This window comes from Trichoplusia ni, chromosome 3 (assembly GCF_003590095.1).
Source record: "Trichoplusia ni isolate ovarian cell line Hi5 chromosome 3, tn1, whole genome shotgun sequence".
NCBI classification, from domain to species: domain Eukaryota; kingdom Metazoa; phylum Arthropoda; class Insecta; order Lepidoptera; family Noctuidae; genus Trichoplusia; species Trichoplusia ni.
In genome coordinates, this window is record NC_039480.1 from 5396392 (window position 1) to 5414955 (window position 18564).

The 18564-nt window shown below is 35.5% G+C and overlaps 2 protein-coding genes across 7 annotated transcripts in view; one reads left to right on the forward strand and one right to left on the reverse strand.

Moving 5' to 3' along the window:
• The window catches only part of LOC113509034, a 38360-nt gene extending 31808 nt beyond the window's left edge, over positions 1-6552 (reverse strand). For 5 of the 6 annotated variants that reach the window (XM_026892287.1, XM_026892288.1, XM_026892289.1 and 2 more), the window contains exons 1-5: positions 6456-6552; positions 4962-5072; positions 4046-4213; positions 3648-3720; positions 2966-3111 (exon numbers count right to left, since the gene is read on the reverse strand). In XM_026892287.1, the coding sequence (XP_026748088.1) occupies positions 2966-3111; positions 3648-3720; positions 4046-4213; positions 4962-5068 (494 nt within the window). In that variant the 5' untranslated portion in view covers positions 5069-5072; positions 6456-6552. Of the gene's footprint in view, positions 1-1672; positions 2127-2965; positions 3112-3647; positions 3721-4045; positions 4214-4961; positions 5073-6455 lie in introns of those variants that run through there. The other variant, XM_026892285.1, reaches the window with a different exon arrangement.
• A 317-nt stretch (positions 6553-6869) lies between these two features.
• Positions 6870-16111, forward strand: LOC113509036. The gene is made up of 5 exons (XM_026892290.1): positions 6870-7105; positions 10629-10765; positions 12705-12878; positions 13795-14230; positions 15682-16111. Exons 1-5 carry the CDS (start codon positions 7048-7050, stop codon positions 15720-15722), a joined length of 846 nt encoding a protein of 281 aa, XP_026748091.1. The 5' UTR covers positions 6870-7047; the 3' UTR covers positions 15723-16111.
• Positions 16112-18564: the final 2453 nt, after the last annotated feature.

The following is an 18564-nucleotide window of genomic DNA, read 5'->3' on the forward strand; positions in this document are numbered from 1 at the left end:
AATTCTAAGTCACTGCTTGAATTCTTATGTTTGAGATGATAATTTGTGTGCTCCTGCATAATGAAGTGTATTCTAATGTTGTCAGCAAAAGGTCATCTTATATGTAACTATTTATCTTTGTTAGATCCTGTACTCATCAGTAAAGGATATTCTTTTTTTTAAATGCACCACACTAATGAATTTAATCCTAGTGTAGCGGAGGGATTTAAAATTATACAAATTATATGCACAATGACACCCAGACTCACAAAGGCTTGTCCTAAATGGGAAACGAGCCCGCAACACAACGCGTACAGTGGTTTTAATGTGGTGACCACAACCACTCGGTTATCTGAATTTTCGGACTATGCACAAGACTGGTCCACCATTCACAGTTGTGAACTATTTATACTACAACAGATTAGTTTAGATTACAAAGTGGTTAACACTAAGTGTTATTTAAACACTAACACTAAGTGTTAACCACTTAGTGTTCAAAAGCACATTATGCATAGACCACACATTGTACCTGATCAAACTTTTTTCTTCTGTTATGTTACTTTTCACATGTTATGTTTTCTGTTGTGGTAACCGGCTGTCATGGTATGGGCATGTTATGCGGAGGAATGAAAATCATGTGGTAAGGAAGGCGTTAAGCATGGATGTGGATGGATATAGGGGAAGAGGACGACCAAAGAAACGATGGATGGATTGTGTGAAAGACGATATGGCTGCAAAGAGTGTTTCATGTGAGATGACGGCCGATAGGAAGGTATGGAAGAAGACGACATGTTGCGCCAACCCCAAATAAAATAATTGGGATAAGGGCAGGGGAATGATGATGATGGTGATGTTGTTACTTTTCCATTTAGAATGACTTAATTCGTGCTGTGCAACATTAACCTTATTTGGTTCATTAACATACAACTTAACTATACAACATTGGGCATGGTGCTTCAAAAAGCGAAAACATCTGTGACTTTACATACAAACTATAACAATAATTAAATAAGTAAATGATCTTTTCATTGTTGTTTAATACAGGTTTTTAGTAGCATTTTATTTTTAAACTTAAGTTCTAAGGCAAAAATAACAACATCAACATTATTTCACTGTTGGTATCTTCGTTGTATTTGAATTCCATAACACAAGTGCTTTAGCAACTTACTTTGGGTTCAGAACAATGTATGTGATGTTGTCCGCATTTATTATTATTATTTATTATTTAAGACCGTAAACCAATGGCGAATTAATTTCTCGAACTTCGAAGTTACTCAATTAAAAAGTTATAGATACAATTAGAAAATTCTAGACTACTATTTCACAATACATAAAACGTAAAAGAAATAAGAAAAATAATATCCGGCCATGTGGGTAGCTTCACAAAGAAAAAATTTTAAACAAGAAATTTACAGATCTATAAGTCTGTACATAGTAAAAAAAGGTTATAACAAGACCGTTTGTTTATTAAAATGATTAGAACAATCGTTTTTAAGTGCCGGCAAAAATAAACAAAGAAAAGATCAAATTATTTTTTTGTGGTAAGTAGGTAGTTTCATCGTAATAACTTTGTTGCAAGAAAACGATTACCGACCTGTATAATATGGTACCTAACTCGTAAAATGTACGAAATTTAATCTCTTCTTGTTAGTTTTCAACTTAGTAACAGGTTAAAAGCATTCTAGAAACTTACTCTTCGTTTTGCTGAATAGACGAAAAGTACTTATTCAAAATCATGGCGATTTCGATTTTCAACCACTACAATTTCGCCGAAGCGAGTAATTAGTAACAGTAACTTGCACAAGTTATAAATTAACACTTTAATTATAGATTTAATAGTTTTTAAATCAAAATAAGGTGAATTCAACACAACTATTTCACATAGCACAACTTTTCAAAGTTCAAAACTTCGAATAACTTTTCGAATGCGGTTGCCTCCATTGACAATAACAAATAGATATATTTTAGCCAATCAGAGCGCGCTCTTGTAAGAACTGTCAAAATTGTTCCGAATTGCGATTGGTCGTAATATTATGCTATGGTCCAATAGAAATTGTTGTTTTAGTTACGGCCACGGGATTGGTTAGTGTATCTTTTTTAACATTGTTATATGGAGGCAAAGGTGTTTAGTTATTCAACCAACGTAAACATTTTTATTTCAAAACAAATGGTCCTAAAGGTTTTATCAAAGTAAGTTGTTCAATCTTGCCACTTAATTAAGCATAGAATTTCAGGGAGTACGTTAAGACGTTAAAACGTATCAATCCGTTTGTTTTCCGATGTTCAGGAAACACTATCTTCATTTTTATATTTATTGAGGTCAACGATTTACGCACTAGAATCTTTTCTAAATCTAAGCCACTATGTTTAAGCTACTTTGTTACCCAGTAATAATAGTTATCGTATTTTATTTCAGTCTGGGGCATTGTTAATCTGCCTATTCAAAGATATCGCTGGTTTTTTAACTTTAGTAGACCTTCTCATTTTACTTTCAATTATTAGTACTAAAACACTTACAATCTACATATTATTATATAAGCTTAAAATAAGTACTTAAAAACAAAAACAATAATTAAAAGCATCAAAAAATTCATCAGCATCGCTGCCAGCTGGGAGTGTACCTAAAGGCTGGCAGCATTGCCACGTTGAATGGCAATGCTAATCCTCTGTAAGAGATAAAAGCCAGCCTTTGGATCACGGGAAGTGTCAACAAGACGCTTTGCTAGATCTCCTGACCTCCTCCTGTAGACCTCGAGTCGAGTGGCGTATACACTGGTTTCAAGGTGTCGCTAGCTCTGAGGTCCCGGGTTCGATCCCCGGTTGAGTCAATGTAAAAATTCACGTTACTGCATTGTCTGGGGTCCGGGTGTTTGTGGTACCTTCGTTGTATCTGAATTCCATAACACAAGTGCTTTAGCAACTTGCTTTGGGTTCAGAACAATGTATGTGACGTTATCCGGATTTATTTAATTATAGTTATCCTTACCTCGAATTCCTCCCCCTACTGATGACACTGCCGCTGTCGTCTCTGTCCCTGTTGCTCACGCTCATTCTGTCCCTTTCCCGCTTATCGTTGCTCCTGTCTTGCCAATCCCTGTTGTCCCGCTGTCTGTTGTCCGATCCCCTCTTGCTCTAGGTTTGGGTTAAAAAAAATATATTGCTTGATAAAACATACATAAAAGGAAGGTATATTGTGATCAGTGCAGCAGTGGTCATATTTCTTTCGTTGGTAGCCATAGCCTAAAGAATTATTAGCCTTTTGGAATTTATTCTTTGTGCCTCGGAAAGTTTTACAAACATTCAAGTCACATGCACAAGACACCCAGAGTCAAAAAAAGCATTGGTGGGTTATGGAAATGCTTATCTTAAGCGGGTTGCGAACCCGCGACATATGGCGTTCAGTGGGCTTATGGTCCGTGTCCCTTATTTGCTAATTTCTACGTATAGAAAATTAAATGAACTACAGAAGTTTACGAAAAAAACTACCAATAATAGTAATCGATATATTTTTAAGCAGAATTTTATACGTGAGTTAACAAAATAAAACTGCCAAATTGGTCGTTTTGTTGGTCACAAAAACATTCGTCCTGGGAGGGGATCGAACCCACAACCTCCGGTATATCAGTCAGGGTCACTAACCACTAGACCAGCAGGTAACTTTTACTTACTTTATGGGCTATGTTAATCAGCAGTCGTAGAGGTTCCGTACGGTTCATCTTCATCATTGCCAGCTTGGCTTCGCTGTAACAAATAATATTATAATGTTGGTAGTCTAAACATCGTTTAGCACAAACGTGACGTTTCTCGTGACGTCAGTACCTGAATGTGATATTTTTAAAGACGTCACTTTTGTGCAGTTCACAATTTTATTCAAATAAGGCTACTAAGTAGCACTTTTTGAAGGTCTATTTCAATTTATAATCGTAATATTATTTTATTTCTATAATATTATATTTGCGAATAAATCTATCTTTATCTCTTTATCCTTATAACCTATCCTCCTACTTACCAAGCGGACAAGTCGCGGGCAACAGCTAGTTTACTTATATTTCCTTTCTTAACTTACCCTGGGGTCTCAAACTTGACAAAGCCATAGTTCTTCTGCGGGTCCTTGCTAAGGAAGGTCTCTTGCAGGGCCCCGAACTTGGCGAAGGCGGCCCTCAGGCCCTCCTCGTTCAGACCCTTAGGTATATTCTTGATGTATAAGCGGCAATGGTCCAATTCTACTCCTCCACTGTAGAAAGTGTCATTTTTATATCTTCAGGAATAAAAAAGAGCAAAGAATCTCGCAACAACATTTTTTCATATGTTGCCCGATTCCCATCATGGGACTATTTTCGATTTGTAGCGGCAGCAGCTAGTTAAAATAATAGAAAAAGGTTTGCAAAACCATATTACGCCTTACAAAACTAGAGTGCCACAGACACACATACAAACAAACTTATCCCAGTAACTCAGCTCCTAAAAAAAGATCTCATCTTGAAATAGCTGGACCGATTCTAACAGAATGTGTCAAAGAAAACTCTCTTTCAAATAAAAAACCTCTTCCAAATCAGTTGACTTATTTAAGAGCTACGCTGCCACAGACAGGCACATACATATTGATGCCAATCTTTCTTATATCATTAAAGAGAGAACTATAGAAAGATCTCTCTCGTTCAACTACAACAGCTCTCTTTTTTCATCATTATCATTATCATCCACAGCCTTTATCCCCCCACTGCTGGGCATAGGCTTCCCCTTTTTCGTGCCAACTTCTACGGTCCTGTGCTAGCCTCATCCAGACTCCACCTGAGACCTTTATTATGTCATCGACCCATCTTACTCCCGGACGGCCGGCTGCTCTCTTTTTGGTGAGGGATAAAAGAAACATCGCTACACTATCTGACCTCTAGGTACCCACTAACCCTGTTACCAGGACGTTACTCCAAGGTGACCCATAGTGTGTGACACAGTATAGGCTTAAAAAGAAGCTCTTGTACCTGGCATCCTCGTCCGGATACTGTGCATCATAAACTGAACTGTTGTAATCATCCCTCGTTGAATCCCACTCGTTGCTCTGGCTGTAGTTGCGACCCCTACCCGTCATTTTGCTGTAAATTACAGAAAAAATTATATATATTTTAGCTGTTGTTTTAGGTATCATCATCATCATCGTCAGTGGCTTCTAACATCTAAGAGAGATTGTTTGGGAATATCAGGAGTATTTGTAATAAAACTGTTAAGCGAAAACTTTTACAATTTTTATAATAATTATGCAGACATAATGTGGACCACCCACATTATGTCTGCATAATTAAATAATAATGTATGAAATGATACTTCCTTCGAAGTACCAGGTGGCAACACGGATATACTTTGGAGTGCGGTAATAATTTCATTAGGCATTCGAAGGTCCAAACACAGATAATTGAAACAGCTCATTTCGGGTATAGTTGTATAACAAATTAAGAATGGAAAAGTAAAAATTGCAAATGCTGTCCGTTACAGCGGAGTGGAAAAAATCCAATGAAGGCCGTTGCACTGCAGTGGGGCAGTCATGGATAAATAAAAAAAGGATTTCTACACACCATAGCTTTAAGTACTTTAAAAAGGTAAACAACCTTAGAGTCTTTTTATACAAATATCAAATCAAATCAAATCAAATCATTTATTCATTTGCGAATATGGGTACATAGAAGTTCTTAAATATTATAATACTGCACATTGACCATGTATTAAATAAATAAACTATTATGTTTCTGTGGTATTTTTTATTTGGAGAGCTATATTGTTGATAGATTAATGGATATTTAATCGTCTCGGAACAATATTATCAATACTTCATTTGTATAACCTACAGTTTTACAACATTTCAAAAGTATGGATTTAAAATGGAGCAAAGAGTGACTTCTATTCCTAAAAAATTACATGGAATATCAATTCCATTTTATTTTTGACAGCACATGCTACTATGGAGCCAATTCAAAGAATTTCAAGATTGCTTATTATTAAAAAAAAAAGCAACAAGGTTACAAACTCGTATTTTTTTTTACATAAGGATGTGGCATCAAGACATTGTAAATGAGATGAAATAATGAGTTTTACATCATAATAATATAATAAAATGAGCTTTTGAGTAAGAGTATGTTTGGCACAAAAATACAGCATAGAAAGCCCTAGAGGTACCAATACTAGCATGAAACTAAGAACTAAAAAAACTACATGCATATTAAGTTATTCAAAGAAATTATTAAACATTACACTCTTACGGGATGACGGCAAAATTTAATATAATTGCTTTGCTCACTCAAAAAAAAACTATTGTTGATAAAAATTTCGCACAAGTATTTGAATATAGAAACGTTATATCCCATGTGTCAAGTCAAAATAACAATTGTGTGTAGTTTTGAGCAGCTATAAAGGCTAAATGAATATTTAGTTACAATTTATAAACATTTTAATACAATTTTATTGACACCAATTCGTGAACTTACCATTTATTTTTTGTAAAGTTGAAAAAACAATTCAACGCCGGCTAAAAAACAAAGAACTGAAATATACTGACAGATAAAAATATAACTACACGAGTTCTATCAGGTGAGTGGATTTTTTTTATCTGTAATTAAACTTAGTCGATTTTTGCCTGCTCAGTACTAAAAGTGGAAGTGCAACTTTTAACAAAACCAAAATGGGCACATTTATACAAATATAATTTTATTATATTACAACAAAATTATTAAAGAAAATTTTTAAATCCATTGTATTTCGATTTAAATAAAATGAATCTAGTTTCTTCGCAACCCGAAAGGAGCGCAAGTTCTCTATTCGAAATGTTTGAATAAAATTAATATGAAAGTAACACTTTCATTTCATTCTATCTAATTGCTTCACGTTTCAGTTTTACTACCAAAAAACACGTGTAAAACATTTGCATTTCTAATTAGTGTTAATCCGATTATCTCACCTCTAGTAACATGAATAATATGACACTGACACCTATCGAAATCCTAACCTGCCGAACTATTAGAATAGCGTAAAAGATATTGTTAAAAATAAATAATCAAAACAAACTGTTAAATATGAAGAATGGACGATAATGGGAAACACGCTGCCTCATACCAATTGGACCAGGAAATATTGGATGGCAAGTTGTTGATATCTATTTTTTAGTTGTAATTCTAGTAGGGATAAATCAACAGGTAGACGTTTAATGTGTTATGATGACAATATGACGCAGAAATATTTCTATATTGCATACATAATATATATTGGAAATAGTTTTAAAAAGATTCTTATTGGCAGTATGGTAAACTATTTGGCTGAATGCGTAATGGTCGGTGTAAAAAAAACATTGTTATTTAATATCAACTCTGTTGTTTTTAACATAACAAATAGTTTTTTGTATTAATCGTTTTTTAGTTTTTGTTAATATTATCTAATAAAATATTTCTTTGAGTCATTATTTTACAACCATCAGTACCTACCCATGTTTTTCCAACAACTAGAGTAACAACTTATTTTCGTTAAAACAATATTTTGGTCTAAGTATGATTCATGCTATACTAAAAAAAAAATATTGATTCATAATAAATATCATGACTGTATTACCAATCAGGAGTTTTAAGTAGGTATTTGTTTTTAGATGACACAAATCAGTGTACATCTTAGACTTGAATTTGAACTTGAAAGATTTTTATGCATAACAGTGGGTTAATGCTGTTGACAAAAAAAAGGAAAGAAAAAAGTAAAAATTGGACTCCATTTTTTTTAAGGCTGGAATACACTTGTTCAATAAAGTTTAAAATATGTTTTATTAAATTGATTTGGATTATATATTGTGCAATAATTTGGTGTATGTCATAAACTGTTAACGCAAGTTCAAAATTGATAATAATGTAATGTAAATAGTATTGATTAAATATTTTTTGAGATGTTTCTTACTATCAATATATCATCTTTATTATACATAAAAAAGCACTAAAGACAGTATAATGTAATTTAATAAGTTGTGATTTTAGAAGAAGTTTGTGTACGAGTATGAGAGGAAGAGATTGCTGGATAAAAATAAGACATTAATTTTTAAAATCTGTGTCCCTGTAGCGTTTATTATAACACTAGCTTTTAGCCTGCGGCTTCGCCCGCGTCGAGGTCGGTTATATCGCGTTTCCAAAAGAACTCTTCAAAAGTCCAGGATAAAAACTATTCTATGTTCTTTCTCAAGGTCCACTCTATCTCTGTACCAAATTTCATTAAAATCAGTTCAGTGGTTTAGACCGACAGACAGAGTTACTTTCGCATTTATAATATTAGTAGGGATTTATTACAAGTTATGTTTAAGTTGAACAAGTTTGCAAGCAGAATGGGTTGAGAAAACAATTATTTCTCTTCTGCCTATGGTTTCCCACTGCTACGCAAAGTTTCCTTAACTGACATAAGAACGGTATGAATAATAAAAATGGTGTGGTATAAAAAAATTACATATTTACAAAGTGGTTTTTATTATTACCACGACAGAAATACATTAAGTAGGTATCTAGAAATATTTCAACTTTAGCTATCACAGTTCATGAGATACTGCCTGGCGACAGACCAACATACTAATTTTGGAGCCTTACAATAGTTCCTTCTTTCCCTTTCGTTATAGGACACTATAAGAAAGAAATCTTAATAGGAACTGTTACAAATTAAATTAATTTGAATTTGCATAGATATTTACATTAAATTGTATCTTACAAGATTCTTGTAAGGTACATAGACATTTAATTAAAAACCCAATGGTGTGTAGAAGATGTCTGTGTAATACCCTAATCTTGGCACATTAGCCTAAAAACCTCACAATCCCATACCCTTACATAATATTCTCACTAAAAAAGCAGATATAATTAACAAGTGTAGACTTTTACGTAAGTTTTTGTCAATACGAACTTAATAGATTTATTAAAAGTAATCTCGTTTTGACCGCAAGCCTGCAACATTGACTTCATCATCATCATCAGCCCATATTCGTTCACTGCTGGACAACAGGCCTCCTCAGTTGCACGCCATCGACATTGACTTATTCGCCATTACTGGTAGAAACTCATCGATATAAGAATATAATAAATATTATTCTAAACTAGCTGTTGGCCGCGACTTCATCCGCGTGGAATTCAGTTTACAGCGCGCGGTGGTTGTCGTTCTGTATGTCTGTCTCGCTATCACGCCAAAACTACTGAACCAATTGTAATGAAATTGGTAAACAGGTAGTTTAGAGCCTGAGAAGGGACATGCTCTACTTTTTAACTGATAAAATGGTTGTAAAGGGAGTAATGGCTGATCAAAGTTTCTATGAAACTTTTTTGGAATGGACTATTGCTTTGAAAGGCTTTAAAATTGTTATATAAAATAGTGAAATATTAGCATACTAGTTTTTGAGTATTTTGATTTTAAAGGGGTAATTGGGGCAATACATTTTATCCCGGCATAACCTCGGAAATGCGAACCACCGCGCTGTAAACTGAAGTCCACGCGGACGGAGTCGCGGGCAACAGCTAGTAATAGATAACCGTGCAATAAACCGACCATAACTATTTTGTTCTATTATTTAATTGTATTTCATATTCTGTCATGTCATATTTGTAATATTATGCAAACAAAGGTGCCTTCCTAAAGGTATTTCTATTGTTTATGTATTTGACACGTGATAACAATAGTTTTTTATAAATAATTAAGATGAGTATCTAGAAATTATCTAATTCTTATAATATTAGGCTGTTTGTTCTATCTTGGTCATGTTTTTAATGGATCTACGGACGCTAGCTCACTGCGAGTGATTTCAGATTCCAATATTTCTTATCCAGGTTTCCCCGATGTTCACCGTTTATCCAATACTAGCTGTTGCTCGCGACTTCGTCCACGTGGTTAGAATTTTCCTCGTCTTTTCCACATTTTCCATTATATCTTCGCTCCTATTAATCGCAGCGTGATGTTTTATAGCCTTCCTTGATAAATGGTACCTATATTCAACATAAAAATATTTTTTCTAATAGAACCAGTAGTTCCTGAGATTGTGAGCGCGTTCAAACAAAAAAACGAACAAACTCTTCAGCTTTATATATTAGTATAGATCTTAGAATAATTAAGAAAGTACATGAATCTTTAAGTTGGTCCTTTTCCTGAAACTGCAACTCGCGCGTACCAGTCCAAGCATGCAACCGCAAGGTCACCACGAAGTAGAGAGCTTCTAATTATTACAAGAAAATTCTACAATAGATTCGACTATGACACTGTGACGTCACAGATAGCCGTGTGGTTGAAGTCACCACGCCAAACCCACTGGGCGCGACGTGTCGTGTATGCCAAGCATTTGTGTGATCCACGAATGCTTATCTCAGGTCTCTCTCCCAGACTCACGGATGCCTTTGTGCATGTGACTTAAATGTTTGTGAAACCCAAGACACAAGGAGAACGGCTTAATGTAATATTTTCGTCCTTTATTTATATGTTAAAAAGCCGTCTGCATCCTCCCCTCTAAAAACGAATTGTGTTTTTATTATTTTTCTTCTCCTAACTTTACCCACCAGCCTTGTACACATTATGGTGTGCAATAAAGTTATTGATTGATTGAAAATTTCTTTAATGCGGGAGTCGTTTTTATTAATACAGAATATATTTTTCCGTCATTACAGCTCGAGGCATCAGCATGACAGTTGAGGAGGTGGCGGGTCTGTCTACTTGTAAATATTCTGAACGAGTCCAGTCGCTTAAGCTTAACGAAGACGATCTGGCATTCTTGAAGGGACTTAGAAGAAGGATCAAGAATAGAGTGAGTATTTATTCATATACTAGCTGTTGCCCGCGACTTCGTCTGCGTGGTTAGAAGATATAAGTTATGACTTTTTGTTCGCTCCTATTAGTCGCAGAGCGTGATGGTATATAGCCTAAAACCTTCATCGATGAATGGTCTATTCAAGGCAAAAATATTTTTTCAATTTGAACCAGTAGTTCCTGAGATAAGCGTGTTCAAACAAACAAACGCTTCAGCTTTATATATTAGCATAGGTATAGATACGAGTATACTAGCTGTTGCCTACGTCTCCGACCGCGGCAAGTAGAAAATGATCCCAAAGGGAACATAAAATCGGGATGAAAACTATCCTATGTGTTGATCCTGGTTATAAGTTATCTGTGTACCAAGTTTCGTCTCAATCCGTTCAGTGGTTTTTGCGTGAAAGAGGAACGAACATTCATACATACAAACGGTCGCGTTTATAATAATAGTAGGATAGTATAGTAAGACGCTTAATTTTGTTTTGATGATTCAACTTATAAAATAAGAGAAGTAATCCTTGTGTTGGAAATGGGGGCCGAGATATTAGACTGCACGGATAGTACAGTGGTTGAGGTCACCACGCCAAACTCAATGTGCTCGACGTGTCGCGGGTTCTATCCCCGCGAGTGTTTAACGGATGCTTGTCCTGAGTCTTGGTGTCTTTGTGCGTGTGAATTGAATGTTTGTGAAACCTCCCACGATACAAGGTTATAGAAAAGTGATTGAACTTGTATTAAAACTATGCGAAAACTTATAAATTACATCTTCTGATTTATTTAACCTAATGCATGGGAGACAGCGGATGGACGGCGTCGCCGTGGGAGGCCTAGGAAGCGGTGGCGAGACGATCTTAACGCTTACCGCGCGGGCTGGTTCCATGCGGCCCAGAATAGAGAATCGTGGAAGGATTTGTGGGAGGCCTTTGCCCAGCATTGGAGCACAGTGGGCTAGATAAAAATGCATGAAGCCCTCAATTTCGCGAATCCGACTGTCTTTTGATCGGAATTTTTTTATCTGTTCAAATCCATTAAAAAATAACCCACGGTTCTCGCCTTTTTTATATAATATGCAAACATTGACCATCAGAACTCAGTATTGATCGTTGTATGCAGACGAAGAAGGGTGATTAAACTAGTATTCTACTAAACTAGTAAAAGGACTGACATCGTGAGAACACAGCGCCAGCGTAACCAACCGCAGAGATAACATTACGTGCGGCTAACCACAGACACTACAAGTCTATATTGTTTATACCCCTAGTAGCTTCCATAGACTATAGGTTTATGTTAACAAATAATAGATTTTAAATGTCTAAATGCCCACGCTTTTAAATGTTACACCATTCAAATTTGATGAAAATCGGTCGAGCCGTTTTTTTCGTTGTAAATTGCATTGTCATCGGGTTTGAAGCTACCCTGAAAATTTCAGCCTGCTAGCTTATCGGAAAGTGCCTCAAAATTGAGTTGCAAAAATTCACCCGGAACGACAAACAAACATACAAGAAAGTGAGTGTATAAAAACGTGGAAAAAAACAATAATTTATTTTTATTTTTTAGAAATGTCAAGTCATCAAAGGTTAGGTATCCTTTTAATATTATAAATTCAAAAGATTGTATGCTTGTTTGAGTCTTAGAGAAAAAACAATCCCTACTAATATTATAAATGCGAAAGTAACTCTGTCTGTCTGTCTGTCACGCTTTCACGTCTAAACCACTGTACTGATTTTAATGAAATTTGGTATAGAGATAGAGTTGACCTTGAGAAAGAACATAGGATAGTTCTTATCCCGGACTTTTGAGGAGTTCTCTTGGAAACGCGATATAACCGACATCGACGCGGGCGAAGAGCTAGTAATTAATAATTTTATACCTAATCTTATACCACATTTTATGCAAATAAACAATATTATATTATTTTCTTGTCACAAATCTAGTTAGCATCACAAAACAGTCGCCGTCGCAGCGTGGAACATCTACGCCGGCTTGCGCGCGAACTGCGAGCTGTCCGCGCTTGTCGAGATGACGCCCTGGCTGAGCGGAGAGCGTTGCTGACCCAGCGGGACGCTGTCAGGGACAGCTGTCTAAGATTGAGGCGGTATATTGTCCAGGTGAGACGATGTAGGTGGTGTGGTGATCTAGTCAAATAGATAGATATAGTTACCGGCACGGATCTTGAGCGCTGACCTTCACGTTCGTAGAAGTGATTTTTTGTGTCCCTTTTGCGGTATGAAGTGAGGCGCGGGGCGGAGACAAGTGCAGTGATTGTCCCGCGAGCATCGCGTCATAGCCGTCATGAGGGATTCGTTCTTTGCTGCAGTTGCATGCACCTTAAGACGGCTCAAGATTGGCGTTTTATTTTGTCATGAGTATAAGATGCGCAAAGCGATCCCCACTCTTCCGCCGAGCGCTCAAGATCCGTGCCGGTAACTATAGATTGTTAAACATTTATTCAGTTTTAACGGGGACAGGAAGACACAAAGAAATTAACAAATAAAAAATAGGTGGGTACACATTACAAATTGCCACAACATAAAAAAAGAAGGATATCATAAAATAACATAATAGTCAGTAGTACGGTAGAAGTAACACAAGGAGAAAGGAGAAAAATATGAAGCATCGGCCAAGCCTTTTTTCCAACTATGTTGGGGTCAGATTCCAGTCTAACCAGATTCGGCTAAGTACCACACTGGTGTCCAGCTGTCGGTGAGACTGGAATTATATTTTTTTTCGGAAAGTCCTTAAGCAGAAGAATTTCCAACCTCCTCTTGCCGCAGTCGGTTAATGTAACATCCTCTTTTTTATAGTAACTATCCGCAAACTGATTCACTATTCCTACGAATCAGTTGAATATTTTCGGACCCAACCGGAGTCCTTAATCATGAGCTGAGGCGGCGAGCGAGCGAGTTGAACAGCGACCCCGCCGCGTCAGCTCATGATTAAGGACTCCGGTCCTGGACGGGCACTCACATATTATACGCATGAGTAAACGGTTGCATCATTTTTTAATAAAACATTCTTTCACAGATCCTACAAGAAAGAACAGACTCAACCGAAGTGCCAACTATAGAAGTTAAAAAAGTCCAAATAGAATCTCAAATGAAAACAAAAAAAGTAACAGTCGCAGAGACAAAAGCCCCCCTCCTACCAGAGTGCTTCGAGAAATCCATAGACAAGAACATTTTCGAATGCCGCATAGACAAACTTGTCCAGCAAAGTGTCAATCACATTTTCAAAACTGATTGTTCAGAAAAGAAAAAAGTTTTCGCGAAAACTGTTTTTATATCCAATGATAAATTGACATCGGATATTAAGTCTATGGTTCTAGAGGGGGATGGGTTGAAGTTGGTGGAGAGTGATGACGGGGTTTTGAATTTGTCTTTGAAAGAGGGGAGGCGGAAAAGTCATGGGAGGAAGCAGTTGGCGCCAAGAAGGATCGCCTATGTTTATTCTGATAATAATGGTAAGATCATGTAGATAAGGCATGTAAATTAATATGTATATCTAATACTAGCTGTTGCCCGCGACTTCGTCCCCGTGGGTAGAAGATATAAGTTATGATTTATACCTGCCCTGCATTTTTCACATTTTCCTTAGTATGTTCGCTCCTACTAGTCGCAGCGTGATGGTTTATAGCCTAAAGCCTACCTCGATGAATGGTCTATTCAACACAAAAAGAATTTTTCAATTTGGTCCAGTAGTTCCTGAGATTACTGCGTTCAAACAAACAAACAAACTCTTCAGCTTTATATATTAGTATAGAAGTATAGATAGATTCTCATAACATTTTGTGTACGTATTAGGTATGTCTGAGAATCGGACTATTTTTCATAACCCGATTTTTTTTTCACTGGCCTGTTGGTTTAATGGTTGGTGACCCTGACTGCTATACCGGAGGTCGTGGGTTCGATTCCCACCCAGGACAAATGTTTGTGTAATGAGCACGATGATTTGTTCTGTGTCTGGGTGTAATTTATCTATATTATGTGTGTATTTAGAACTATATAAGTATGTTTATCAGTTGTCTTGTACTCATAACACAAGCTCTGCTTAATTTGATAGTAGATGGCGTTGTGTGAATGTTGTCCAATATTATAATATTATATTCCCTATAATTAATTAACAATGTCAATAACCAAAACCAAACTGATAACCAAAATAATATGAAATAAATAATAAATAATAAGTACAACATGCATCTAATTCAATGGACTTAAAATTATAGAAGATACAAATCAATCAAAGATTTAGAAAGTCTTGGAAACCAATTTATTCAGAGAACTCCAAGAAATCGCGGAAGGACAGAAATTTGAAACAGAACATGGGAATCGTAAATAGTAAGGATTTCATATCTAGGAGAAAAGTGGATGAAGCAACAAGCGATTCCAGGAGGAGCAATGATGGGCATGTGTTTCAGGCTAACTTATTGCCTATGCATATCAGATTTATCAGAAAATTACATATTAAAACAGTTGCTGGAATTTAGACCTGCAACTATGTGCATAATAATTCAATCTTTGAAACCCTAGTTCACATAAATACTTAGACCTTTGTTTAGTCCTAGCTACCGCATTAGGTTAAGTAACCTGTAATGGTAGATTAGTGTGATAATTAAATAAATAAATTAAATAAATAAATAAATTTAATTTGTACGGCAAAATAACTTTTGCTAGTTTTCGAAATATTTTTTTTACTTCTCTCGCATTAATGAAACTTAATCCTTAAGTCGCGAGGTGTCCACAAACATACGGGTCACATGCCTTGAATTTAAATATTTTAAAAGCCCCATGGATATAATGAAAAAACTACTTCAGTACTTCATCTAGAAGACAAAATAACATACTAAAAACATTCCTATTGAAAGAATTTTAATAGTCTTCAAGTTTAAAATGATATTTTATCTCTCTCCTACAGATGGCGTTTTGGACCTGAAAATTAAGAAAGAGAATCAGTGACCCATACAAATCTAGTTAAGTATATTATATTGTTATAATCAGACCAAAAATAATTATAGTTTTAACATAAAGGGAACATTTATATAGGTAGGTATATAGCCAATATTTTTAGGAAAACTGTTACACAAGTTAAAAAAGTGCTTTTGAAATGTCCCAAATTCAATGTGACTGGAATTTATATTTAAAACAAAATATAAATTTAATGTTTTTCGGAATGTAACTCTGTTTTGTAGAATAAAACTTTTTGTTATAAATATACAGTCGATAGGCCAGGACCCAATTCTGCTATCTACAATGACCGTTGAATGAATGAGATTTGGTTTTTAATTGTCACTCCATTCAAATTATCAAAATCACGGTTCCAGCCGTTTTTATGGTTGTAAATTTCATTGTCGTCGGGTTTGAAGCTACCCTGAATATTTCAGCCTGCTAGCTTATCGGGAAGTGCCTCAAACGTGTGTTACAAAAATCCAACCGGAACGACAAACAAGAAAGTGAGTGTATAAAAATGTGTGAAAACACAATTTTCGTATTCTCTTAAACATTTTTTTTGCATAATAATTGGAAATTCAGTAAGGGACGGTACACTCAAGGTCAATACAATTAACTTCCAAAATTGTATTGGCAAAATGCTTAAAAAATTTAATGCAATTACCATTAATAATAATATAATAATAAATAAATATTCCACAACTTTCACACAACGCCATCTAGTCTCAAACTAAGCAGAGCTTGTATTATGAGTACTAGACAACTGATAAACATACTTATATATTTCTAAATACATACATAATATAGATAAATTACACCCAGACACAGAACAAATGATCGTGCTCATCACACAAACATTTGTCCTGGGTGGGAATCGAACCCACGACCTCTGGTATAGCAGTCAGGGTCACTAACCACTAGACCAACAGGCCAGTCAAACCATTAATTCATCGGCCATTGTAAATAGCAGAATTGGGGCCCAGGTCGTATATACAATAAAACGATTGAAGCCGAGTGTGAATAAAAGTGTTTATTTAAGCTATTTCGTCTCTTGTCTCCCGCTTGCTATGGAGGGACGTGGAACATTTCTTCTTACTCCTCCGTTTTACTATTTCTGATTACAATTCTCCTTCGATTTAAATTTAATATTACAGTAAAGAAGGGAATGTGATTTTAGCTGTGAAAAAATCTGTACCTCAGGGGCATACAACATTATGTGACATTAAAGGTAAACAATCGTATCATCATTTGAGATCCTATGCACGTTACAAGTCAATGAATATATGCAGAAAACATACATTTTATAAGAAATGGAATTACTATTGTTTACCTCTGAGGTACAGAAATGTTATCGATAAAAATGACTTGCATAACGTTACATCCTTAGCCATGTGATGTTGATAGATTTCAAAGTCATACTGACAACTGTCACCCGCACCATGCTACAGTGAATAGACTATAATTTCGTTGCGGGTTCCAAGGCAGTTAATTGTTCCTGTACACACCGAACTTAATTGTTTCGGTGGTTTTCGTTGGTTTCATTGTAGATCCTGGCTTATAGGAGTTGCAATGACGGGCATGTGTGGCGGGCTAGTCCTATAAAAAAGTGTTTGATTAATTTCATTATTTATAGCAAAAGCATGTTTTTAAAGTTCACTTTCAAATTGGGTTAAGACATTTCAGAAACGCTCTGTATACAGGGTGGTGATTTTTATGCTCTGTGAGAAAGTTATCTAATAAGTGTTTAGCACTATTTTGCACTTATCAGGCAAGACTAAACTCTGCTCCACTCCTCACAAATCGAATTCTGACCACCTCATAGGGTATTTAACAAAAAAAAAGTGTTTAGTTCAACAGACAGATTTTCAAAAAATATTGGATCAGTATTTTTTCTTTTATCTCGTAAACAAAGAACGAAGGGGATGTAGTGATTTGAAATCTCTTGTGACGTCACTTACCAGTACGCTTGTTACTAGCATGTGATGTTTTTAGTCCCCACTACCATACTTAAGTTGTTTATTATCTTCCGTAGTTTTTAATGATGTGATAAAATGAAAAAAACGTATCTAATATTTTTTGTCAGTCTGTCTGACGGACCTATTACACTCCTCTCCTCCGATCTCCGCGTTACTTATTATCTCTCATAGCATTAAAAATAACCATCCTGTATAGTATATGTAAAATATATAAATAGAAATACAAATATACATATTATGTGACTCCTTTTAAACTTTTTTTATTTTTTTTTTTGTAATTTTTCTGTTATTTTAAGTTGTAACAGCGAAAGACTATTGAAAATGTCGTCAAGTATGCGTATTTATAAAAAAATTGGCTCTGGAATAACAGTCCTGTTAAAAATAACAAAAATCTGTCATGTGCTAGTCGAACTTACGAAACTGGGGTCTTCGTATAAATGGGCTAAATACAATCAATAGGTGCTTGGTAGGACCACCTACAACATTATGACCGTAGCAAGCGATGATTACCTTCGACATTTATTACACATAATCTATCAAAATGTTAACTGTCTAACTATCATACTTCATGAGATACAGCCTGGTGACAGACGAACGGACATCGACGCCTCAATAATATGTTTCCATTTTAACTCCTTGGTTACACAATCATAAAAAAAAATATCAAAAAACGGCCAATTTACAAATTACAATTTATTAAGAATATATCACAATAATACTCGTTTGGGTACAAATAGATGTTAACACAAGGACGCCATTACAATTTGTGGGACAGTGACACACAAATGACAGCTGTGTTGGTACACAACGTCACTGTGTATTTACAAGGGCTACCCACAGATGGCGTTAAATACGAAACTATTTTTAAAGTAAAA

Coding starts and splice junctions, on each gene's coding strand:
- LOC113509036 (XM_026892290.1), top strand. CDS start 7,048: ATGGACGATAATGGGAAACACGCTGCCTCATACCAATTGGACCAGGAA. Junction 10,766..12,704: donor GAAGAAGGATCAAGAATAGA/GTGAGTATTTAT, acceptor TCACAAATCTAG/TTAGCATCACAAAACAGTCG. Junction 14,231..15,681: donor TGTTTATTCTGATAATAATG/GTAAGATCATGT, acceptor TCTCTCCTACAG/ATGGCGTTTTGGACCTGAAA.